We start from the raw sequence: 27,743 nt of genomic DNA, 5'->3' as shown, positions 1-27,743 counted from the left end.
AGGTAGTGTCATTTTTTTTTGGTTTGTACTTAACAGTTCTTTCTGCCATTATTTATTTTTCCTTTTTTTCTTAATATAGAATGAAACACACAAAAAAAAGATTACATATAAAATCATGAATCTCGAATTCCTATTGGTTCTTTATTATATGAGATATATTCTAAAAGTTACATCGAAAACTATTGCTTGTTTGTTTTTCCTTCTGAACTCCTTCTGTCCTATTAAAAAACATTTTAGTGGCTCTTTTTGGTGAGTGGCATCAGTATAAGAATCACATATACACACCAAATTGGGACCAGACCTCCTCAGCTTTAGCAATGGTCCCCAGATACAGAGGGAGACAGATTTTATGCATTAAAAACAATTAGTCTAATAAGACCAATTAGTTAAAAGTTAACCAGGACACAAAATTAAACAATCTGATTTTTAACTGGAGGAAAGTATAGGCTTTCTGAATATGGAGGACAGATGCAAATTCAAGTATTGGTATTGAAATATGTGGATATTATTGATTGTCAGTGTTGATAATAGTGAGGTACCAAGGTTTAGTTGGTTCCTTGGTAACCCACAGTGAAGGGGCCTATGAGCCTCCTTACTATGGCCAGTGCCCTTCAGACAGATTTTCAGGGCATATTTGTAAACACTCTATGATGGAGGGGAGGATTAAGGATTTAGGTTTCCCTAAAACTGTCTTTATGTTGTTAGATTTAAAATGGTTGAGGTCTTAAACTGTAGTGATTAAAATAGTGGAAAGATATAAATTGTGATAGATATAAGAGAGGGTGAGTAAATTTGACCGCAGAAAATATGTTTCATTACAGTGTCTTGGTTTCTAAATCAAATATAAGGTGGTCGCCAGGGAAATATTCCCAATTATTCAAATACCCAAGTCAACTGGGTTTTATAGATATTTTTAATTAATAATATAATGAGGAATTAGAGAAAGAGAGAAAGAGTAGGAAAGGAATAATTATGAAGGGCCTCAAGCCAATATGGCCTAGACCTGAGTCTTAAGAGAGAGAATCAGTCAGTCAGTCTTTTAACACTCACCACAAGGTCTGCCTAAACAAGGATTCCAGTGACACCAGGCCAGCTCCATCTCAGCTGACTTCACCAGAGAACCTTCCAGCCAGAGACTGTTCCAAAGGGCCTCTCTCCAGAGCCTCCAGAGGGACAGAGTCCCCTTAGAGGAGCTCCAGGGAGATCTCCTTAGAGATTGTCCTCCAAGAGCTTCCCTTCTCCAGAGCCTCTCTCAAGAGATTCTTCTCAAGCGATCCTCATCAGAGATCCTCCAAAAGGATTTTTCCAAAAGGATATATCCTCAAGAGATTCTGCTTTTTCTTATATAGGGGTTTTTCTCCCATGTCACCTCCCCTAAGTCCCTACTGTAAACCTCAAAATTTCTTAGACTTATAAATGTTGGAAATTTCACCATTGGGAAATTTCATACTTGAAAAATTTCCTATTGATAGTGGGTCTTGACTATTGGAATGTGAACCCCATTGGCATGGGAGGTTCCTTCTCCTCCCTTCTTAAGATTACTTTAGGACAGAAACCTTTTGCTGAACAATGGAAAGGACTTTGACCTATGCTTAAGCATAGAACAGGAATTTCTTTGAGTCATGATTGATTTTAGAATTGATACAATGGAGATACTTGGAATCAATCTCCACCCTACTCAGTCCTAACAGGATTGAGGAAGGGCTGCAGCATAGATCAAAATTTAATTATTCCAATCTCTACCCTACTCAGGTTAACAGGATTTAGAAAGGGCTGTAGCAAAGGATCAAAGATTTAATTATTTGAAAATATGACCTTCAACAGACATGTGCAAAGCCAGAGACCTCTGGGCGGTCCTGGGTTAAGCTAGAGCCTCCATTGGCACAGGGAAATTGATGGACAGGTGATTGGTAGATGTGAGGACTGAGGGGAGGGAGCTTGGATGGTTTCCTTAAGGATAGGGGGGTCTGAAGACTGGGGAGGGGGGAGGAGTTTGTCGGAGTGGTTGTGTTGTGCTCTGAGAAGCTTGCGCTGAAGGAAGCTGAAGGTGGGGGCCCCGGAGACTGTTTCTCCATTTTTGGTCACGTGAGTAATAGGGACTGATCTCCTTTCATTGCCCCAGCTATCTAAGGGCTTGGGCCTTTTGGCCCAGCCTAAACAGAAGGGGTATTTAAGCCCTATTCCCTTCTCTCCCCTTTCTCTCTCCCTCTATCTCTCTATCTCTAATTCCTTTCTTCCTCCTGTTTGTAATTAAAACTCCATAAAAGGTTGACGGCTGACTTGAGTTTTCATTAAGGAATTACATAGCTGAATTCCTTGGCGACCTTAAATTAATATATATCAGTCTTTTAAAAGTGATTTCCTTGTCACACTACATCTACCAATCACTGTAGATGCTTTCCAAAGGACTGCCCATCTAAATTCCTGCTAAGTTGACCAATCTCCTCAGTAAGTCTGAATGAGAGAAAACACAGCTGAGTCAACTAATCTCATCAAGAGAAAACTTGCCCGACCCTTTTAGGTACCTAGCATCCCATTGTATCAATTCTAAAAACAGGCCTGGCTCAAAGAACTCCTTGCTTTATTATAAGCATGGGTCCAAGTACTTTCATTGTTTAGCAAGTAGTTTTCTCTCTTAAAGCAGTCTTAAGTACGGATAGAGTAGGGGTCCTCCCATAGCAAGGAGTTTTCTCCCCTAAAGTAGTCTTAAGTACGGTTGGAGTAGAGGTCCTCCCATTTCTGATCCTGGCGAGTTCTCACATCAAAATGGGGAATGTTTCTCAGTAGGGAATTTGTTCCAATTAAGAATTCCCCAATGGGGAAATTTTTAACATTCACAAGTCTGAGAGATTTCAGGATTTACAATGTCAGGGTTCAACCTAAGTAGGATTAGGCCTAGATTGGCTTCAGGCCTTCTCACCACAGACAGTTGGAACAGGAAGTCAGAAAAGACCCCCAGTCACTCCTGGTATTGACCTTTATCCGTTCCCTGTGTTCCAGAATCTAGTCTCTCCAGTTCCACAGCATGCAGTCAGGTCCAACATACCTCTCTCTTTGCAAAATCTCCTCTCTGTTACCTGTTTGCAGCCCCTTTCTCTCTTCCCTCATTACAGTATTCAGCCTAAGGAACTATGAAACAGTTATTGATTGACCATTCTGCTACCTTCAGATATGGGTTGTTTGAGTTGTATAATTATGAGAAAATTCCTTGCATCAATTTTAGATCTGATGAAGTTTCAGGCCAACATAATCTAGGCCAGTGATGGCGAACCAATGGCACAGGTGCCAAAGATGGTACACACAACACTTTATGGGCATGTGGCCACCCTTCCCACACACACACACCCTCCCCCAGAGTTCATTACTAGAAAGGCAGAGGAACTCAGGTGGAGCTGCTCCCCTCCACCTCTCCACCTTGCCTGACATTTTTTCATATCACCCGTCCCTCTCTGCACAGTAGTCCAATGGGAACACACAGCTCACAGGCAGTAGAGCTAGAGGGGAATGGCCATTTCCCTCACCTTCACTACACTCACTAAGGACATTCCTCACTTCACCTGCCCCTCCACCCAAAAGACCAATGGGAACACTTTCTCCCTCCCCTATGTGGGGTAATGGTAGGGCAGAAGGAGCAGGGCACATCCAGCACTGGGTGAGGGGAGTGACAAAGCATTTGATCTGGGGGAAGGCTGGCATGGCATTCGGTCTGATGGATGGGACTGGCACTCCATCTCTAAAAAGTTTGCCATCACTGGTCTAGGCCCTTAGTTAAGGGTCCTTAAGCAACAGGTAAAAGTGGTCCACCTTCTCAGCCTTGCAGGTCTAGGTTCAAACAATGTAATAACGTTTTCCCACAATACCCATAATTGAATAAAATTTTCTCACAAGACAGACATGGGACTAGACCCACAATTAAATAAAAAGGGATCTGAGCAAGATCCAGGATTGAGTCATAGGATGGAGTCAATATGTTTCACTCAGTTCCCACAATTTCTTCAATTGGACAACACAATGAGGCCTCACAGTTGCCATGTACAAAAATTTCATCTCTTTCAGCACCTTGAATCTTTCAAACCTTTATGTGAAGGAGGTGTATAATATGTCATATAATTTCTCTGAAATGCATTGTTCATCATTTGCATTAAATTTCTTAAATCATAAATATTGTCCTTATAAAAACTATTCTGGTTCTATTTACTTCACTCTAAATCATTTCATACTATCCAGGGTCCTCTGTAGTCCTTTTTCATTATTTCTTATTGTCCATTACTACTCCATTCACATAAAACCTTTTGTTCAGTCATTCCTTAGTTGATGGGCATTCTCTTATATGCTTATGCTTTCAAACTGTTTGATCTATGATATTATCCTCCTTGGTATTAACCTCTTGCCTGTATTCTAGTTATTTCCTTCCTGAAGTAGATACATTTCTACCCAAACTGCCTCTGTGCACATATTCAGCCTTCCTTTGTCAATTTCAAATATGACAAGTTTATCTGATGTTCACTTTCCCTGATCCAATCTCTATATTCTCAAGTGCTCCAATTATTAAAGATAGCAAGTCTAGCTCCTTCCTCCACTAGTATATTCCTTTTATGCTTCCTTTTTTCTCCTCTTTTAAATCCTTAAAATGGAGTTTGTCCAACCATACATCCTCTATTTTTTTAAATTTAACTTCCTTCAGTACCCTGCAAGAATATTAAGATTCTGCAAAGGCATCTGTTTCATCACTTTTATTGTACTATTAGTCCTGAAACATCATATAGCTCCTTCCAATTGTTCAAGTAAATTTACTTTTCTAGTTTTCTATGGACATGTTTTATGTTTGTGTGTTTATATATCAGATATTGTTCCCAGTTCTAATCTTCTTATCAAAAAAAGCTTGAAATTCTTTCATGCTGCCTCTAACTGTAGAGGACATGAATCTTTTGTTCTGAATCTTAGATGGCTGATGAAGAATATTATGATTACATATCTGGGGCCTGAGATTTCAGTTTGGTAATTCTATACTATATATTAGTAAGCTGAAGTCTTAGAGAAATTACTTACAGAACTGGTAAGGTTGGGAATTTAATCATTGCCACATAGTTGACTTGCATCAGAGACAGGATTTGAATCCAAGTATTTCTAACTCCAAGGCCAGTCCTTTTTTTCCTATAAAGAGACACCATTACGGCTATTACTTTTCCCATTTTCCAGACAAGGAAACTAAACTTGTCTATGCTCTCATAACTAGTAAGTATTAAAAATGGTAGATTTAAAAAAAAAAAGATTTCCTCATTCCAAATCTACCATATTATCTACTAGCATGAGGCGATGAGAAGAATGGGTCAGAATCAGGGTATAATCCATCATCTAGCTATTCAAGTTATAGTACAGAGACATTAGAGCAGCTTTTGGGTTTTTTTATTTTGACCATTTGAAGTGCTATTGAAACTTTTCTAATAAAATCAGAGATTTAGTTTGAAAGGGCCTTAGGCAAGCCATGGATTCCTACACCACAAATTCAGGAAATAGGTCCAGATAAGATTGTGTCTTGCTCGTGGTCACAGAGAGTAGTAAGTATTAGAGCTGGTATTTAAGTTATTCGATTCCATATCCAGTGATCTTTGCACTATACTCGTGTTATAAGTTTAGAATATTTGTCAATGAACTTAAATTCAAAATAAAGGTTATTGTTTTGTGGCTAAATATACATCTGACTCTCTTTTGGCAATCCTTTTATAGTATTCCTGAGAGAAAATGGAAAGGAAAATCTGTCACTATTCATAAGAGGTAAGTGAACTTTTAAATTTTTTTTAAATGTTCAATTCAGACATAATATACCACCTAGTTGTTGAGTTAAATTTTATTTTTTTTAAAACCTAGGAGAATGGAAATTGAAATTTTATGGAAATCTTGGAAGTAAGTTGTGCACTTCTATGCAAGGTAGTGGAGGTCAATACATTTGAATGAACTCAGTTTCTCCTGCAGCACTAGAAAACAACAAATGCACCTGGTTAAAAAGCTGTGATTAAAAATATAAAAAGGAGGAAAGGAAAGAAACCCTCATAGAAAGAAGGACAGAAAAACAGATGAGCAAAATGAAAGGCCCCGGTACAATGAATACTGTTAAGTAATAGTGAATATCATTCTTTCTCATAAGTTCCTCAGAAATGTTTCATATCATTTCATTGCTACTAGAAGAGAAGTCCATCATGTTCAGTTGTGCCACAGTGTATCAGTCTCTATCTACAACATACTCTTTGGTTCTGCTCCTTTCTCTCTGCATCAATTCCTGGATGTTGTTCCAGTTCACATGGAATTCCTCGAGTTCATTATTCCTTTTAGCACAATAGTATTCGATCACCAACAGATACCACAATTTGTTCAGCCATTCTCCAATCAGTGGACACCCTTCATTTTCCAATTTTTTTGCCACCACAAAGAGTGTGGCTATAAATATTTTTGTACATGTATTTTTCTCTATTATCTCTTTGTAGTACAAACCCAGCTGTGGTATGACTGGATAAAAGGGCAGGCAGTTTTTTAATGCCCTTTGGGCATAATTCCAAATTATCTTCCTGAATAGTTGGATCAATTCACAACTTCACCAGCAATGCATTAATGTCCCTATTTGGCCACATCGCCTCCAACATTTATTACTTTCCTTTGCTGTCATATTAACCAATCTGCTAGGTGTGAGGTGATACCTCAGAGTTGTTTGGATCTGCATTTCTCTAATCAGGAGGGATTTAGAACACTTTTTCATGTGCTTATTGATAGTTTTGATTTCTTTATCTGAAAACTGCCTATTCATGTCCCTTGCCCATTTGTCAATTGGAGAATGACTTGATTTTTTGTAAAACTGATTTAGCTCCTTATAAATTTGAGAAATTTGTCAGAGATTTTTGTTACAAAGTTTTTCCCCAAATTTGTTGCTTTCCTTCTAATTTTGGTTGCATTGTTTTTGTTTTTACAAAGCCTTTTTAATTGTCATCAAAATTATTCATTTTACATTTTGTAATATTCTCTATTTCTTGCTTCTTCTTAAATTCTTTCCTTTCCCACAAATCTGACAGGTATACTATTCTATGTTCACCTAATTTATTTATAGTTTCCTTTTTTATATTTAAGTCATTTACCCATTCTGAATTTATCTTGGTATAGGGTGTAAGATGTTGATCTAAACCTAATCTCTCCCATACTGTTTGCCAATTTTCCCAGCAGTGTTTGTCAAACAGTGGGTTCTTGTCCCAAAAGCTGGGATCTTTGGGTTTATCATATACTATCTTGCCAAGGACATTTACCCTAAGTCTATTCCATTGATCCTCCCTTTTGTCTCTTAACCAGTACCATATTGTTTTGATGATCACTGCTTTATAATACAGTTTAAGATCTAGTTCTGCTAGGCCCCCATCCTTCACATTCTTTTTCATTATTTCCCTTGATATTCTTGATCTTTTTTTCTTCCAAATGAACTTTGTTATAATTTTTTCTAATTCAGTGAAAAAAGTTTCTTGATAGTTTGATAGGTATGGCACTGAATAAGTAAATTAATTTGGGTAGGATTGTCATTTTTACTATCTTAGCTCATCCTGCTCATGAGCAATTAATGTTTTTCCAGTTGTTTAGATCTAGTTTTAATTGTGTGGAAAGTGTTTTGTTAGTTGTGTTCATATAATTCCTGTGTTTGTCTTGGCAAATAGATTCCTAAATATTTTATATTGTCTGGGGTGGTTTTAAATGGAATTTCTCTTTCTAACTCTTACAGCAAGTACTTCTGATAAAGGTCTATTTTCTTAACTATATAGAAAACTTAAGTCAAATTTTAAAAATAAAAATAATTCTCTAATTAATAAATGATCAGAGGATACAGTTTTCAGATGAAGAAATCAAAGCTGTTTATAGTCATATAAAAATGCTTTAAATCATTCTTGATTAGAGAAATGCAATTTAAAACAACTCTGAGATGCAAACTCACACCTATCAGGGTGACTAATATGACAGAAAAGGAAAAAGAGGGAAAAGGACCTGTTTATACAAAAATATTTATTTCAGCTCTTTTTGTGGTAGCAAAGAATAGGAAAATGGGAGTTATCCATCAACTGGGAAATGACTGGACAAATTGTAGTATATGATTGTGGTGGAACACTGTTGTGCTATAAGAAATGATGAGCAAGATGATTTCAGAAAAACTTAGAAGGACCTAAATGAACTGATACAAAACTGAAGTGAGTAGAGCCAAAAGAACATTGTACACAGTGAAAGCAATGTTTACAGTGACAGGTTTTTAAGGAATAATTGTGAATGATCTAGTTAATTATAAGCAATGCAGTGCCATAAGCAACAAAGTCCCAGAGACTCATGATGAAAGTTGCCATCTGTCCTCTGAGAAAGAACTGAGGGAATCTGAATGCCAACTGAAAACATACTATTATTTCACTTTCCATTATTTTCTTTTGGTTTTCTTTTGAGATCTCTTCAACAAAATGACTAACGTGGAAAGGTGCTTTGCATAATTATACATGTCAAATCTATATCAGATTGCTAGTGGTGTCGGGGAAGGAGGAAGGGTGAGAAAAAGAGAAGAAGGGAGAAAATTTAGAACTCAAAACCCTTAAAAAAAGAATTTTAGGACTTCCGGGTAATCATGGCTGCAATCTAGACGCCACACACTTCCTCTCCCCGGCACCGAACGAAATAGACTACATCAAAGGAGCATAAAAATCACCTTTGGAGGAACAGGACTCCCCAGTATCTCACAGAGGTGAAGGTACATGGGGCTTGAACATTTCCACACTATAATAAGAAGGAGGAAAAGCTTGCACAGAAAAGTGAACTGAGCCACCCTTCCCCCACCTCACCTCCCCCACCAAACCAGAGTGAGCTACCTGAGCGCTCACCGGGACAGCAAGTGAGTGGGGAACGTCTCTGTGGGGGGGGGGGCACTCCAGGGTCCTTGGGATCTGGGGACTGCCAGGAAAAAACGTCTCAGGGCGGTTTCACTGGAGAATCCGGCTCTGATTACGGGGGTCAGCGGAGCTGTACTTGGGGCGGCTGCGCTGAACATCTCCTAGGAGCTAAACACCAGGGGCGGACAACACCCTGATTAGCTGGGTGGAGCTGAACACCTGGGCAGTGTGGCTGTGATCAGGGACCCAGAGCTCTAAGAAACCTCAGAGGCTGGGAAGAACTAGTCTGAAGCAACCTAAATTCACAGAAAAACCACCCATATAACCCAGACCCCAGACCAAAAAGGAAAGGGGAATAAAACCACCAAAGGGATGGCTCACATGGCCCAAAATCAAGCCTCCAGGAAGAAAGGGAAAAAAGTGACTATTGAAAACTTTTATGGTGGAAGTACCCAAGGAAAAGAGGAGAATGAGGAGGAAATCCAAAAAAAAAATCAGAACATGCCTCCCAAAATGGAAACTATCAACAAGCTCTGGAAGATCTCAAACTGGAACTTATCCAAAAGATGGAAACCTGGAAAAAAAAATGGGAGAAAGAGATCAGCAGTCTGACAGATAAGACTGCTCAATTGGAAAAAGAACTCGAAGCATCCAATAGAAGGGCAGACAAAGCTGAAAAGCAAAACCAGTCCCTAATGACCAGAATTATTCAACTCGAAGAAAACGAGATGATAAAACAGCAAGAATCAATAAAGCAAACCCAAAAAATTAATGAATTAGAAGAAGACATAAAATATCTCACTGAGAAAGTCACCGATCTCAAAAACAGAGGGAGAAGAGAAAACCTCCGAATTATCGGTCTCCCAGAAAAACCAGAGATAAACAATAAACTCGATATTATTCTACAGGAGATTATAAAAGAAAATTGCCCCCATGTTCTGGAGCAAGGGGGCAAAATAGAAATAAAAAGGGTTCATAGAACACCCTCTATAATAAATCCCCAAAAGACAACCCCTAGGAATATAATTGCCAAATTCAAGAGCTTCCAAGAAAAGGAGAAAATCCTACAAGAAGCCAAGAAGAGGAGCTTCAGATATAAGGGGGCTCCCATAAGGATCACACATGACTTAGAGGCTAACACACTAAGAGACCGCAAAGCATGGAACACGATATTTAGAAAGGCAAGAGAGCTGGGTCTCCAACCAAGAATCAACTACCCAGCAAAACTGACTCTATACTTCCAGGGGAAAGTATGGGCATTCAACAAAATAGAAGATTTCCAAGCATTTGCTAAGAAAAGACCAGAGCTCTGTGGAAAGTTCGATATCCAAGCACAGAAAGCAAGAGAAACATGAAAAGGTAAATATGAAAGAAAGGGAAAAGGAGATAAATCTTATCTTTTTCTTTAAGCCAAACTCTCTTCTATAAGGACTACATTTACATCAAATTATATATATTAATATGTGGGGAAAATGTTTTGTGTAACTCTCATACATTGTAGCATCATAAGAGTAGTTAGAAGAAACATGCATAGGGAAAGATTGGGGCATTAAGGAGATTTGGGGAAAGTGGGGGCAAAGAAAGGAAAAGGGAGGGGGGAACCATCGATAATACTAAGATTTACTTCAAGAAATGGGGGGGGGGCTCAATAGAATAATCTTTCCCATATAAAGATACACATGGGAAGGGGAGGGGAAGAACTCTCATATGAGAAGGAGAGGAAGAGAGCGTGAAGTGGTATTACTTAAACCTTACTCTCAGTGAAATCAAATCTGAGAGGGAAGAACATCTAGATCCAGTGGGATCCTGAATTCTATCTTACCCATTAGGGCAAGAAAGAAAGGAAAATTAAGGAGGGGGAGGTGGGAGGGAGTATAAAAAGGGAGGGAAGGAGAGGGGGAGGAGAAAGGAGCATAAAAAGGGAGGGGCTAGAAAGGGAAGCATCTCAAGGGAGGGGACTAGGGGGACTGACCTAAAGTAAATCACTGGTTCAAAAGGAGAAAGCTAAAGAAGAAAGGTCAGAACTAGGGGAAGATATCAAAATGCCAGCAAATCCACAAATGACAATCATAACTTTGAACGTGAATGGGATGAACTCACCCATAAAACGTAGACAAATAGCAGATTGGATTAGAACCCAAAACCCTACCATATGTTGTCTTCAAGAAACACATATGAGACGGGTTGACACTCACAAGGTTAGAATTAGAAGTTGGAGTAAGACCTTTTGGGCCTCAACTGATAGAAAGAAGGCAGGAGTTGCAATCATGATATCTGACAAAGCCAAAGCACAAATAGACCTGATCAAAAGGGATAGGGAAGGTAAATATATTCTGCTAAAAGGGAGTATAGACAATGAGGAAATATCACTAATCAACATGTATGCACCAAATGGTATAGCATCCAAATTTTTAAGAGAGAAACTAGGAGAATTGAAGGAGGATATAGACAGTAAAACCATATTAGTGGGAGACTTGAACCAACCACTATCAAATTTAGACAAATCAAACCAAAAAATAAACAAGAAAGAGGTAAAAGAGGTGAATGAAATCTTAGAAAAATTAGAGTTAATAGACATATGGAGAAAAATAAATAGGGACAAAAAAGAATACACCTTCTTTTCAGCACCACATGGCACATTCACAAAAATAGATCATACACTAGGTCATAGAAACATGGCACTCAAATGCAGAAAAGCAGAAATAATAACTGCAGCCTTTTCAGATCACAAGGCAATAAAAATATTGATCGGCAAGGGTATATGGAGAGCCAAATCAAAAATTAATTGGAAATTAAATAACATGATACTCCAAAATCGGATAGTTAGAGAAGAAATCATAGAAACAATTAATAATTTCGTTGAAGAAAATGACAACAGCGAAACATCCTTTCAAACCTTATGGGATGCAGCCAAGGCAGTACTTAGAGGAAAATTCATATCCCTGAGTGCATATATTAACAAATTAGGGAGGACAGAGATCAAGGAATTGGAAATGCAAATCAAAAAACTTGAGAACGAACAAATTAAAAAACCCCAGAAGAAAACCATACTAGAGATCCTAAAAATTAAGGGAGAAATTATTAAAATCGAAAGTGACAGAACTATTGACCTAATAAACAAGACTAGAAGCTGGTACTTTGAATAAACAGACAAAATAGACAAAGTACTGGTTAATCTAATTAAAAAAAGGAAAGAAGAAAGGCAAATTAACAGCATCAAGGATGATAAGGGAGATCTCACCTCCAATGAAGAGGAAATTAAGGCAATCATTAAAAACTACTTTGCCCAACTATATGGCAATAAATATACCAACCTAGGTGATATTGATGAATATTTACAAAAATATAAATTGACTAGACTAACAGAAGAAGAAATAGTTTTCTTAAATAATCCCATATCAGAAAAAGAAATCCAACAGGCCATCAAAGAACTTCCTAAGAAAAAATCCCCAGGGCCTGACGGATTCACCAGTGAATTCTATCAAACATTCAAAGAACAGCTAAGTCCAATACTATACAAACTATTTGACATAATAAGCAAAGAGGGAGTTCTACCAAACTCCTTTCATAAAACAAACATGGTACTAATTCCAAAGCCAGGCAGGCCAAAAACAGAGAAAGAAAATTATAGACCAATCTCCCTAATGAATATAGATGCAAAAATCTTAAATAGGATACTAGCAAAAAGACTCCAGCAAGTGATCAGAAGGGTCATCCACCATGATCAAGTAGGATTTATACCAGGGATGCAGGGCTGGTTCAACATTAGTAAAACTATCCACATAATTGACCACATCAACAAGAAACCAAGAACCACATGATTATCTCAATAGATGCAGAAAAAGCCTTTGATAAAATACAACACCCATTCCTACTAAAAACACTAGAAAGCATAGGAATAGAAGGGTCATTCCTAAAAATAATAAACAGTACATATCTAAAACCATCAACTAATATCATCGGCAATGGGGATAAACTAAATGCATTCCCAATAAGATCAGGAGTGAAACAAGGATGCCCATTATCACCTCTACTATTTGACATTGTATTAGAAACACTAGCAGTAGCAATTAGAGAAGAAAAAGAAATTGAAGGCATCAAAATAGGCAAGGAGGAGACCAAGTTATCACTCTTTGCAGATGACATGATGGTCTACTTAAAGAATCCTAGAGATTCAACCAAAAAGCTAATCAAAATAATCAACAACTTTAGCAAAATTGCAGGATACAAAATAAACCCACATAAGTCATCAGCATTTCTATATAACTCCAACACAGCTCAGCAGCAAGAACTAGAAAGGGAAATCCCATTCAAAATTACCTTAGACAAAATAAAATACTTAGGAATCCATCTCCCGAGACAAACACAGGATCTATATGAACACAACTACAAAACACTTTCCACACAACTAAAACTAGACTTGAACAATTGGAAGAACATTAACTGCTCATGGGTAGGACGAGCCAATATAATAAAAATGACCATCCTACCCAAACTCATCTATCTATTTAGTGCCATACCCATGGAACTTCCAAAAATTTTTTTTACTGATTTAGAAAAAACCATAACAAAGTTCATTTGGAAGAACAAAAGATCAAGGATATCCAGGGAAATAATGAAAAAAAAAATACAAAGGAAGGGGGTCTTGCAGTCCCAGATCTCAGACTATATTATAAAGTAGTGGTCATCAAAACAATTTGGTACTGGCTAAGAGACAGAAAGGAGGATCAGTTGAATAGACTGGGGGCAAGCAACCTCAGCAAGACAGTATATGACAAACCCAAAGATCCCAGCTTTTGGGACAAAAATCCACTATTTCATAAAAACTGCTGGGAAAATTGGAGGACAGTGTGGGAAAGATTAGATTTAGATCAACACCTCACACCCTATACCAAGATAAATTCAAAATGGATGAATGACTTGAACATAAAGAAGGAAACTATAAGAAAATTAGGCGAACACAGAATAGTATACATGTCAGACCTTTGGGAAGGGAAAGACTTCAAAACCAAGCAAGAATTAGAAAGAGTTACAAAATGCAAAATAAATAATCTGGATTACATCAAATTAAAAAGTTTTTGTACAAACAAAACCAATGTAACCAAAATCAGAAGGGTAGCAACAAATTGGGAAACCATCTTCATAAAAACCTCTGACAAAGGTTTAATTACTCAAATTTATAAAGAACTAAATCAATTGCACAAAAAATCAAGCCATTCTCCAATTGACAAATGGGCAAGGGACATGAACAGGCAGTTCTCAGCCAAAGAAATCAAAACTATTAATAAGCACATGAAGAAGTGCTCTACATCTCTTATAATCAGAGAGATGCAAATCAAATCAACTCTGAGGTATCACCTCACAGCTAGCAGATTGGCTAACATGACAGCTATGGAAAGTAATGAATGCTGGAGGGGATGTGGCAAAGTGGGGACATTAATTCATTGCTGGTGGAGTTGTGAATTGATCCAACCATTCTGGAGGGCAATTTGGAACTGTGCCCAAAGGGTGATAAAAGACTGTCTGCCCTTTGATCCAGCTATAGCACTGCTGGGTTTGTACCCCAAAGAGATAATAAGGAAAACGACTTGTACAAGAATATTCATAGCTGCACTCTTTGTGGTGGCCAAAAATTGGAAAACGAGGGGATGCCCATCAATTGGGGAATGGCTGAACAAACTGTGGTATATGTTGGTAATGGAATACTATTGTGCTAAAAGGAATAATAAAGTAGAGGAATTCCATGGAGACTGGAACAACCTCCAGGAAGTGATGCAGAGCGAAAGGAGCAGAACCAGGAAAACATTGTACACAGAGACTGATACACTGTGGTACAATCGAAGGTGATGGACTTCTACATTAGTGTCAATGCAATGTCCCTGAAGAATCTGCAGGGATCTAAAAAATACTATCCACAAGCAGAGGATAAACTGTGGGAGTAAAAACACCGATGAAAAGCAACTGCTTGACTACAGGGGTTGAGGGAATATGACTGAGGAGAAACTCTAAATGAACACTCTAATGCAAATACCAACAAAAGGGAAATGGGTTTGAATCAAGAACACATGTGATAACCAGTGGAATCGTGCGTCGGCTATGGGAGAGGGAAAGAGGGGGGGAGGGGAGGAAAAGAAAATGATCTTTGTTTCCAGTGAATAATGTATGGAAACGACCAAATAAAATAATGTTTAAAAATTTAAAAAAACAGAATTTTAAAAATTATTTTTTCATGTGAGGAAAAAGAAAATATTTAATTTTAAAAAATTTAAATAGCTAATGTTTATACAGCATTTACTATGCAGTAGCTGTATATTTAAAGTAGAATGGACATAATACAGGAACCTTCAGATTGGCTTATCTTCACAATGAGATCTGATATCTCTTTCGTTGAAATTATAAGCTAACTACTGGAAGAATTCAAAAAGATGAACTTGACAATATATAATATATAAATTGGAACAAATGGAAAAAAATGTAATTGAAGCTGAGGACTCTGAATATAGAAAGGCTCAGAAAAAAGGAAAAAGAAAGAGATGGAAGAAAAGTAGAGCATAATTTATTTTTTTTTTAAGTCAGAACTGAACCTCAGATTTCTACAAATCAAAGGAAATGAGCTCAATGAAACTAAGAACTAGCGTGGTTTTCCTGCTAAGCTCAAAGGAGACTCGGGACCCGAGAAGCAATTGGTGAGGGAAGAGGCCAGAGGTAGAGCTGGAGCCATCACTGTAGAGATGGGGAACATGGCTTCCTCCAAGAAAGTCTACAAATTGGAGTGCATGGAAGAGTTTATAACTAAAGCCAAAGAATTCCTAATGAGAAGCTCCATCTCAACAAAATACAGCTGAAATAGTTTGGCCAAATCAATACACTAGTCCCTGATTCCTTTGGTTGAGTGATACTTGTGATGCACAAGGAATCTGGGAACCACTTTGCCTGCCCTCCACTGCTTTCCTTTCTGTCTCACTCCAGCTATTAGACCCTCTGGCTAGGTTCCTTCTGCTCTTTGTCAAACTCCATGTAAGTTTTAAATTAGTTTTCCAGCCCAAAAAAATGTGAATCATCCCCCTCCAATATACCACCAGTCTCAGCTTCTTTGCTTCCTAGCCCCTAACCCAAAATGGGAAACTTGTACATGAGTCCAGGCCCCTACTTTTGAAGCTCCTTATTGATCCCACTGGTGCTAGGTAGTTGAGGCAGGGGAGCCACGGGATCCCAAGTTTGAAATTTTCCAACTCACAAGACTATCACAGTTGAAATTCTTTGTTATTTTCCTTGCCTCTCCCTAGAAACTCAGAGAGTTAAAATGATAGATAAACCAGTTCTCCTCAAGGAGAAACCCTGACTAGGAAAATATTTTAGTAAAATTATCATGGGTTCTTTAAAAAAAATTTTTTTTTAGATATTAAGTAATACCTACCTAACTAACACCTTCCCACTTTTTCTAACTATCCCAAACACATCATAATGTATCTTAATCTGCTTAGGTCAGAAGCTATGGAGCTTTTAACCTATGAGACCTTAACTGATGAATTTTGAGCTGGAGATTTCTTGCTGCTGATCTCAACCAGGGAGTTGTAAGAACAATTGTTAAATCTCTTTTAGGGGTTTCCTACAAATTTGAAAGAGCCCTGTACTATTTCAGTACCCTATTTCAGTACTCTCAATGGTCTCCTTTCCTCATGATCATCTCTCCTACTTTCACATTTTCCCTACTTCCCAGTTTTTGCCTACCTGAGGTGTTAGGACACTGGGGAAAGAAAAAATTTCCCACCCTACCCAGGGAGCCTCTTCTGTGATCCCTGCCTAAGAAGGCTCCAAGAAATTCTTAGGGCATGCCTCCTTCATTTAAGCCATTCCTTTCTGTAGATTTTTAATGCACAGCCACTAAATCCTGTTCTATCTGAGAGTGTCATTCTTCAGAATCAAGTTGGAGGATGTAGCCCACCCTTGGTGAGGAGGACTGGGGAAACTGGGAGAAAGGAAACAGGTAGGAAGTGCCACAGCTTCAAGATGTAGGTCTTCCTTTTGCCCTAGGAATGCCAGTTTTTACTCACCTGATAGCCTTACCACCATCTTCCATCCCTAAAAACAAAAAAATGTCCTTTTGTGATTTAAAATATTACTGCCAACCTGGCTTTAATTGGAATAAGCCAAATGCTTCATTTGGAACAGCCACAAAATTTATTCCACACAATCCTCCTTTTTTCATTAACTGTGTGCTTTCTCATTCCATTGCTGAAGAGTCATTTCAGCTTCCAAATCAAAATCTTCCCCATTTATCTTTTTTAAATCTTGGACCTGTTGTTTCCTCAAAATTATCATTCTTGGTACCACTTGCTGGGGTAGGGAAGGTTTAGAAGATACTATATACATATTTCCTATTGTTCTTTAAAAGCTATAAGATAAGGAGTTAGACAGGAAAGTACTAGTATAATTCCTAGATTCTCAAGCTGAATGTCATTCTGAAAATAATACACTTAATTCTATCTCAGGGATATTTGGGAATCATGGGTAATTCTGAGGTTTGTAAACCTGATAGCCTGGAAGACTGATGGTGTCCTTTTCAGAAATAGGGAAGTTTAGGAAAGAGGTAGGTTTGAGGATAGGGAAAAGTAAAAGTTCTGTTTTGAGCAGGTGTTGGAAATACCTGTAGGACATCCAGTTTGAAATGTTCAGTGAGTAGTTGTTGGTATGGAACTGGAACATAGGTGAGAGATAGCAGATTGGTAGATCTATATGTCATTTGCTTAGAAAGGGAACTTAAGTGCGAGAGGCTTGAAGACCTCTCTCAGAGAAAAATGAAGTGGGTATATGACACCCTTGAGTTACTCTCGAAAAAGATTTAGAAGTAGTCAGACAAAAGAATTAGGAAAACCCCGTAGAAGGAAGACTATACAAGAGCAGGTAGTCAGCACTGGCAAATACAGCAGATAGCTTAAGAAGGATGAAAACTGAAAAAAGACCATCATAGTTGGCAATTAAGAGACTACTAATAACAAGAGAAAACAGTTTCAATTGTGATAGTCAGAAAAGGTTGAGTGAGAGAAGAGTAAGTAGAAGCAAAAATATAGGCTGTTTCTTATAAGAGTTTGGCTGAGGAAAAGAGAAAATTTATGGTAAAAACTAGTGAGGTTTTTTAAGTGTGGAGGAGACTTGAGCCTATTTGGAGGCAAAGGAGAAGGAACTGAGCCACGTAGCTGCTCCATCAATTATATTTAAATAAAATTGTTAAAATACTTTTTTTACAAGTTCATAGACCACAGGATAAAAACACCTGCTTTAGAACAATATGACTAATGAATATCATTGCAAAAAAAACAATAAAATATTAGCAAATAAATAGAAAAATAAAAATATTAGCAAAGCTACAACAAAGATCATACACAGGACAGCTAGGTGACTCAGTGGATTGAGAGTCGAGCATAGAGACAGAAGATCATGGGTTCCAATCTGTGCTCAGATATGTGTAAAGATGATTATTTAAGGGACTTGGATCTTACGTACCTTAGTGGTGAGACATAGGAGTCATGTGACATGTCGGACAGCTGGATACCTAGGCCCCCATCAGTGTGCCAGAGCCAGTGCAACATTGCCACAGAGGGAGGATCGAGTTGAGGTTAAAGCCCCCTGCGGGAAGTGGCTTTTTTGCTTCTGCCTTTGAATGGTCTCTGTAGCTGTTCTTGCTGCTCTCTGTCTTACCTGTCTCTCCATCTTTGGAAAGCTATAGCCTCAGCCAGCTGCAGTCGAGGACTGAAGTTTGCCTAAAGTTAGAAAGGCTGAAACCTATCTCTCTCTCTTTCTTTTTCTTTACTAATAAATATCTATAAATCTAGTAATAAGCCTCCAGATTAATTTTTATTTATAACAGATACTTCCCAGCTATTCTGGGCAAGTCACTTAACTCCCATAGCCTAGCTCTCAGTGATTTCCTGCCTTAGAACCAATACATAGTATTGATTCTAAGATAACATCATAATATCAATAGATGCAGAAAATGACAAAATATCACTCATTTCCATTAAAAATATTAGAAAGTATGGGAATTAGATGGAACTTTACCTTAAACCAGAGGTCGTCATTATATATAACAGTGACACCATTAGAAGCCAGTAGGATTGTGGGTAAACCAAGGGTGTCCTTTATCACCACTATTATTTGATATAGTAATTAGAAGTATTAACTATAGTATAAGACCAAAAAAAGGAATTAAGGGAATAAGCACAGTCAAATAGAAAAACAAAAGTATTTTTGCAGATGATATGATAGCCTATCTTGAAAACCCAAAAAAATCCAGTAAAAATTTATTGAGCTACTGAAATAGCAGAATATAAAATAAGTATACGTAAATCAAAAAAATTACAGAAAGAGAGAGAGAAATTTCATTCAAAATAGTATACAAAATTTAATATATTTTGGAGTCTGCCTTTTAAAGCTTACAAAAGAAAAATACTCTTTATACACATGCAACATAAATAGAATAATATTAATTGTTTATGAGTATACCATTATCAATTTAATAAAAACAACAGTACTATCTAATCTAGTCATTTAGTCCTATGCCAAACTGCCAAAATTTTACTTTACAAAGGTAGAAAAATAGAATAATCAAATGGAATAAAAAATTAAGAATCCAAGAAAAATTGGAAGGGGGAGGGTATAGGCAGGAAGGTAGCCTTAGCAGTACCAGATTACAAACTATTAGAAAGCCATAATAATAGCTATTTGGCACTAGTTTTTAAAAAAGTTAAAGTAGAAAAAATTAGATATACATGATACAAAAGGAAAGAATGAGGTAATATAATGTTTGAGATAGGACAGTTAACTTGGAGTTTAAATTTATTGTACTTTAAGACTATGAAACCCCAAAACTATAACTACTGAAGTAAGAACTAGCTATTCAATAAAAAAAAGTTGGCAAAACTGAAGAGCAGGCTAGCAGAAAGTAGATTTAGATAACTTATGACATATACTTCAATATTTGATACATATTAAAAATAAAAAGGATCCACCTTAAATAAGTTAGATGAACAAGGAGGTAATGCTTTATAGCTATAAATAAGGAAGAATTTTTGCCTAAATAAAGGTTAGAGAGAATCACAGAAAACAAAATGGGCAATTTTGATTTTTGATTACATAAATTGAAAAGTATCTGAATCAACGAAGTCAGTATAGGTCAAAAATAGAATTGAAATATCTTCAGTAGGGAAATATCTTTGCAGTAAGTTTTGCAGTAAGTTTCCCTGATAACATCTGTTAACCCAAGATTCATAAGGAATTAATTCAATAATAATAATGAGTCATTCCATAGCTGAGATAGTCAAAGGATATAAACAGGACATTTCTAGGGAAGAAACCCAAACTATTAATAACCATATTAAAAAACTCTCCTGGTCACTAATAAAGAGAAATGCAAATTAAAAGAACTCAAGTTTGTCAGACTGGCCAAGATTTTTTCATTTGAAAATCTAAATGACAATTTTTGTAGATATGTGAGAAGTCAGACACCTAATGGACTTTTGTTGGAGCTCCAAATTGTTCTAGTCATTCTTGAAAACAGTTTGCAACTACACCTCTAAAATAACCATATATATCTATATATATACCCTTTTGCCCCAAAATATCACTACTCAGGTTACAGACCTCAAAGAGATCAAAGACAAAAGGAAAGGATCAAAATAATTATGGCAATGTTTTTCATGATTGCAAGGAAATGACAAGTGGAAGACGTTAATGAATTGGAAAATGAATAAAGTTTGATTTATGAAGGTAATGGAATATTATTGTGCATTTATAAAAAGTAAAACAGACTTGACTCAGAAAAACCTGGGGAATATATATATGAATTGATGCAAGGAGAAATGTATAGAGCTAGGAAAGCAATTTATATAGTGAGTATATTATAAACAAAAACAATTTTCAAAGACTTAAGAACCCCATTTTCTTGCTAACTCCATTCCAGGCTGCCATTCTTATATGATTCTCTCTTATTGCCCTTCCTCTTCTACTCTAAATCTCAGAACATTAGTACAATCCACACTCAATTCCTGAAAATGTGAATTAATTTTCCTCTATAAATATTCCTACTGACTTCCTATTCTAAACATTCCTTCCTGGCAAGTACTCTTCTATAGATGTTGGTGGGTTTTTTTTTTTAATTAAATTTTATTATTTAGCTTTGTATTGCCAGCACTTAATATAGTTCTTGGCACTTAAGTATCTAATAAATGCTTTTTTATTCATTAACTTCATAAAACTTTAAACATAGCACTAAAGAAAAACTATCTAAGTCCAGTATAAAATGGGTTTTGATCAGCATCATATACCATATACTGCTATAAAATCCAAATGAATACTAGGTGTGTGAAGTGAAATTCCTGGGGGGGGAGGGTGGCTCGTTCCCCCATGAATCACTCTAATGAGCAGAGTTGACATGGCTTTATTCAGAGGTGGGGGGGGGGGGGAGAAGCAAGGGGGGTGTCATAGAATGAAGAACACTGCTTGGGCCTAGACAGCATTTAGGCAGTATCCTCACAAGGTTGGGGAGGGGCATAAGGAAAGAGAGAGTTGGCTCTACAGTCTAAGGTCTCAGTAGTGGGCCCAGATGCCTAGGTTTACTCAGATTTTATAGAGATCCAACACAATGCTTATCTCCACTTGCCCATCATCTGTATCTTATTCTACCCTCCTTCTTCTATCCTCCTTAATCTCTCCCAAAGCTTCTGAGTATTTCCAAATAGATGGGAATATTCCTTAAGTTTGCAATTTTTAGTTGAGTCAGGTTTTTAGGCCTGTCCAAGGATTTATCAGATTGCAACACTTCAGGCTGAAACACTCTTTGAAACATTTTTCTGGTTATAGCATTGCTTAGGACATGTACTTAAGATTATAACTTGTAAGTTTTGAGGTTTCTCTCATAGTACTTACATTACCCCTAAACCCATGGTAGTGAAAAAACTCTTTAGCCACATTTAAGAAGAATATCATAGGCCTATATTAATGTATTTATAAATATATTAATGTATATATAAAACTGCTTGGGGAGGGGGTTTCTTCAAAGGAGAGTTTGGTTGCACCTAACTTCACTATTTTTCCGTAGGAAGTTGCCAATCTCTGATTACTAATACTAATCAATGTATATTGGTGTAAAGATTAAAATTTAGGGGAGACTGAGGCAGGTAGAAATTGTTTCTCTCTACAAGGAGTATTATATTTTTAGAGGTTTATTAAAAGTTAAGGATTAAAAGAAAATACAGGATAAGGAAAACATGCCTAGGCCAGGGAGGCCTAGACACAACCTCACCTACATTATGAAAAGAGCCACGTATGCCCCAAAAACGGAAGTCCAAAAGAAAAAAAAACAAAAGCCTTTGCAATCAGCTTAAATCCCTTCTCGATCTCGGCCCACCTCAGAATTCCGTGAGATTACAAAGCATTTTGGGGAAGTGAAGCAAGGGCTTGTGGGGATTAAAGTCCAGAGTTCGAGTCTATTTTTACATATCCCCGTTTGATCGTTTGAAAAAAAATTAATTTTTTTTCCAAAGGATCATGAAAACATAATCAATTTAAAGATTACAATAATTTGAGGATAAGAGAAAGAAAAAGAACAAATCCAATAATTGCTGAACACATTGACAAAAAGCCAGTTGGGGGCAGTCCCCTTTGGCATGAAAGTATACATACAAATAAATGTTCAATCAACCACACCCAAAGTTCAATTTTTGTGCAGCTGGCTGGTCTGGAGGCTTCTTCATGGTATCTTATCCAACAGTTCAGTTCTAGATTCAGAGAGGTAGGAACTTCTTTACCTAAAATTCTTCTCAAAAAGAATTTAAACTTTGCAATTTAAATAATGATATTTTTTACATTCCCCCGTTAAGAGGGTGATTAAAAAAACAGGATCACTTAGGGATGCATGGCTGAGGTATGAGGTATATGAATCAATTGGCAAGAAATATTAAAAAGATATCAGAAAAATAAAAAAAAAGAAAAAATTTCTGGATGAAAATATAGACTATCAAAGTCTTATGTGTAAAAATTCTAAGTAAAAGAAAAATAAATCTATAACAGGTCCTTGAATCAGGGCCCAATCAAAATGATCGAAGCAATGATGCATTTACCCAGGCAGTAGCCAGGACTACAGAAAGGTACCACACTATGAGAGGCAGAAAAGAAAGGGACCAGATTATAGAAGCCAAGTAGGAGCCAAGTTTGGGGATACTCGTCTTTGAGTATCTTCAGAGTGAGTGTGGACTGTGAATCTTGAAATTTCTCAGACTTGTGAATGTTAAAAGATTCTCAGACTCTACCTTAGAACATTTGGTTAAGACCATTCCCCATTTTAAACAATGAAGCTACTTAGATCCAAAATGTGAGAACTCTACTTAGATCAGAAATGTGAAGACCTCTACTCCACCCATACTGAAGACTGCTTTAGGGAAGAAAACTCCTTGCAGAACAATGAAAAGTACTTAAACCCATACTTAAGCCATGCCTATTTTTAGAATTAATATAAAGGGGTGCTAAGTACCTATTAAAGGTCAGGCAACTTGTAAACTTAAAAGGAGCAAAGAGGTGAGAAACTTGCTCAAAGATTCTAACCTACTCAGGTGTGGATTGCTAAAAGGATTAGTCTACTCAGCTGTGAATTCAGAATGGGCTGTCCTTTGGAAAACATCTACTGTGATTGGTAGATGGAAGAACTTAGGGGAGGTGACATAGCAGAAAACCCCCTATATAAGAAAAAGGAATCTCTTGAGAAAAGGTAGCTCTTGAGAGACAGGCTCTAAGGAGGATCTCTTGAGATATACAATCTCTTGGAGGACAATCTCTAAGGAGGTCTCTCAAGAGAGGCTGACTCTGGCTGGAACTCCCTCAGGGGAGACTGTCCCCCTGAATCCTCGCTTGAACAGATCTTATGGTGAGTGATAAAAGACTAGTCAGATCTCTCTCTCTTAAGACTCAGGTCTAGGCCATGTTGGCTCAAGGCCCTTCATACTTATTCCTTTCTTATTCTTTCTCTCTTTCTTTAATTCCTCATTGTATTATTAATTAAAATCTCTATAAAACCCAGTTGACTTGGGTATATTCATAATTGGAAATATTTCTCCTGGCGACCACCTTATATTTGATTTAAAACAAGACACTGTAGTGAAAACGTATTTTCTGCGGTCACAATTTACTCACCCACTCTTATATCTACTACAATTTATATCTTCCACTATTTTAATCACTACAGTTTATGGCCTCAACCATTTTAATTATTACAGTTTATGGCATCCACTCTTTTAAATGCCACAGGACACAAGGAAGGCCTACATCTTAACATAAGTCAAGTGTCGCAACCCCAAGTCTCACACTAGGTTCAAGACCTTTGTATTGGCCTAGAAGTGCATCAGTCCATACTGGATTGGCTTTTCTTTGGCTCTGTGCAATGGCTCTTGTGTGTATATCTTGTCCTGGAATCAGACAGAATCATTAAGCAAAGTCCCATAAATTTTTAAATAATTAGTGGCATCATTTTTATAGTCACAAGCTTTTTAGGGTATGCATTGGCAAATGTATCTTAACTTATACTACTGAAAAGTCAAAACCTTAATGCTGGTGACATGTGCTTTAAATATAAAAAGGAGAGAAAAAATAAAAAAAACAAATAGTATATTGCACATGCAAGAAAAATATAATAAAAGAGCTTTAAAAATAAAAATGTAGCTTATAATCATTGACACTCTGTGTCAGCTAAGAAAATATAGAATGCAAGGCTTTCTTACCAAAAATGAGATCCATTTCCTCTTAATATCTGGCCATGATCACTGTGAGTAGAAGGCAAATGAATTGAACAAGGTTAACAACTTTTCATTCTTAAAAATACAGTAGTACAAATATGGAGGTATCAAAATCCCCCAAATTCTCAATAGCCCAATTAATTACAGTAGCAAACAAACACACTTTCATATTTCACATAAGTTGCTGTATGGCATTTTTAAAAACCTATGAATTGATGGACATTTGTCACAAGTTTTTACAAACGTAGCAATCTTTCAACCTTGGTATTTAAACATGTTTTTAAACAAAGTAAAACTCATCTTGGGTTAAGAACATAATCAAGAAATCTATATATCATTCTGGTGCAAATAAAATAGTGAGCTGAAGAGTATAAATAAAGGGGTGCTCCTTTTTTTGGAGGCTTTTTAGGGATACAAATGCCCTGAAATTAACTGCCCCAACTTCCATTCACATATTTAGAAATGCGGGAAGGTTGGGGATTATAAAATGTATTTCACTTCAGCTACTGTAATGGGCCTTACCTCGTGGTAGGGGCAGGCAAAAATGACCAGAGATTGTTAAAAAAAAATTACAAAAATCATATTTAAAAAACCCTTAAAATCAGTTGAGATATTTAGCATATTAAATTTTCCAAGGTTGTTATAGCAATTGTAACCAATTCTGAAGTCCATCCTTTTTTTCCTTATATGGGCTTATTCAATAATATTTTTTCAGCACAGTTATAAGGGGAAAACAACAGAATTTAACAGTAGTTAACTCAGTACATTTAAATAAGTTCGATCAACCTTCAGTGTAACAGAATAATATTCAATCCAGTAATATATGAATTTAACATCACAAATTTAAATCTTAAACCAAGCAAATATCAAAATGCAATAGAAATACAGAGATTTGTATAAACCATTGGAGTTTGAAATGCCTTAAAATATAGCCTTTAGTCTTTTCAAAGTTCTTTAGGTATGTTTTTGTTGTTGTTGTTGTTTGTTGTTTTTAATTATCCATTTAGATGCCTATTGTCCTAAGGCAGAGTGGTAAGGGCTAAGCAATGGGGTCTGAGCGATATGCTCGGGGCCACACAGCTGGGAAGTATCTGAGGCCAGATTTTAACCCAGGACCGCATGTCTGTAGGCCTGGCTCTCAGTTCGCTGAGCCCCCCCATTTGCCTCCCCAAAGTTGAATCTTTGGGCTGAATCTTTCTTCTGGCACATAGGTGAAATCAATGAAATTACCAGAACAGTCAAAAGGTATTCTTTTAAACAGCCCGTTGCTTTTTAAGTTTCTGTTTGAAAAGTCTGTTTCTTCTCTCTCCCCTGCTATGAACCCCCTGTGGTCAATACCCCCATCCATGTGGAGGCTTAGCCTAAGGGAAAATTACCTGTTCTCCTTTCCCTCTCATCTCTCCCCTCCGCCCACGTGGCCAATACTGCTCCAAGGATCTGGGTGATGAGCCGGCTGGGGTCATGCTCGTGGGTCTGGGGTGCAGAAACAGGCAGGGCTAGGAGATTGGGTACCAGGTGATTGTAATCTTGGTTGAATCAGGTCTGGATTGGGGGCTGAATGCCTGCAGGCAAAACTGGCTGAGCCGGGTGGGGTGGGCGGCAAACACAACAGGTCTGGATCAGGGACTGCAACTTTGCTAGGGTAAAAAAAAAACCTCGGCTAGAGAAGTGTGGCTCAAAAAAATTTTTTTCTAGGCACTAGATATTAAAGATTAAATCAGAAGATTGAGATTTCGTTTTCCCGAAGTGGTTACGCCAAACTGTAAAGATAAAAATTTAGAGGAGACTGAGGCAGGTAGAAATTAGTTTCTCTCTACAAGGAGTATTATATTTTTAGAGGTTTATTAAAAGTTAAGGATTAGGGGGCAGCTGGGTGGCTCAGTGGATTGAGAGTCAGACCTAGAGATGGGAGGTCCTAGGTTCAAATCTGGCCTCAGACACTTCCCAGCTGTATGACCCTGGGCAAGTCACTTAAACCCCATTGCCTAGCCCTTACCACTCTTCTGCCTTGGAGCCAATACACAGTATTGACTCCAAGATGGAAGGTAAGGGTTTAAAAAAAAAAGTTAAGGATTAAAAGAAAATACAGGATAAGGAAAACATGCCTAGGCCAGGGAGGCCTAGACACAACCTCACCTATGTTATGAAAAGAGCCACGTATGCCCCCAAAACGGAAGTTCAAAAGAAAAAAAAACAAAAGCCTTTGCAATCAGCTTAAATCCCTTCTTGATCTCGTCCCACCTCAGAATTCCGTGAGATTACAAAGCATTTTGGGGAAGTGGAGCAAGGGCTTGTGGGGAATTGAAGTCCAGAGTTCGAGTCTATTTTTACATTGGTGAATAATGCACAATTTCATCCCACACACTAGGTAAAAATTAAAAATTTTAAGGAGAATGAAAGGTTATATCTCTAGCAAGTATGGATAGCAGATGAGTTAGATATGCTATGGAAAATTTTATAAAAGACTTGTTTTATTGTTTTAAAAAAATCTGTCAGAAATCTGTGGCTTAAATAAGAAGTTATCACCTGGGAAAATATTGGCAGAAAATTTCTCTAATAAAATTTGATATCAGAAACTCTACAAGTTTATAAGATTAACAATTATTTTCTCGTTGATATCTTACATGGACACAGGGTATGAACAGAAACATCATAGGTCTTAGAACTATGAGGAACCTTAGAGTTGATGTTCTGACCCCTCACACTCCTTTATTTTTAGTTGCATAGAAGATCTGATCCTAAAGAAGTAAATTCTCTTGTCCAAGATTATAAAATAAAAATGAGCACATCTGGGACATAAACTAAACTAAAAATTGTAAACTATTGGTAAACCTAAAAGTAAACGTTAACAACTCTGAAACTGTCTCTCACTCATTATATTAGGAAACATAGTAAATGAAAAAACTCTTCAGAAAACAAGTATATGCTGGTTACCTGCTAATAAAGCTGTGTGTTAAACTAGCTAGATTGGGAAACAATTTGAAATCACCAAATACAGTTATGGAATTGTTCATGCCTTCTAATGTAACCATCCTGATACTTATTTTATGTCCTAAGGAGGTCATTA

The 27,743-nt window shown here is 37.1% G+C and overlaps 1 protein-coding gene across 7 annotated transcripts in view; it reads left to right on the top strand.

Annotated features, from left to right (window-relative positions):
• The window catches only part of PRORP (protein only RNase P catalytic subunit), a 97,402-nt gene that overhangs the window by 39,891 nt on the left and 29,768 nt on the right, over positions 1 to 27,743 (top strand). For 4 of the 7 annotated variants that reach the window (XM_056811033.1, XM_016425619.2, XM_056811030.1 and 1 more), the window contains exon 3: positions 5,728 to 5,775. The exons of 2 other annotated variants lie outside the window; for them this stretch is intronic. In XM_056811033.1, coding sequence (XP_056667011.1) covers positions 5,728 to 5,775 — 48 coding nt within the window. Of the gene's footprint in view, positions 1 to 5,727; positions 5,776 to 21,921; positions 23,812 to 27,743 lie in introns of those variants that run through there. One more of the 7 variants, XM_007473248.2, reaches the window with a different exon arrangement.

The sequence above is a fragment of the Monodelphis domestica genome, chromosome 1 (assembly GCF_027887165.1).
Source record: "Monodelphis domestica isolate mMonDom1 chromosome 1, mMonDom1.pri, whole genome shotgun sequence".
Classification (NCBI taxonomy): Eukaryota; Metazoa; Chordata; class Mammalia; order Didelphimorphia; family Didelphidae; genus Monodelphis; species Monodelphis domestica.
This window is presented reverse-complemented; position numbering and strand designations above follow the sequence as displayed.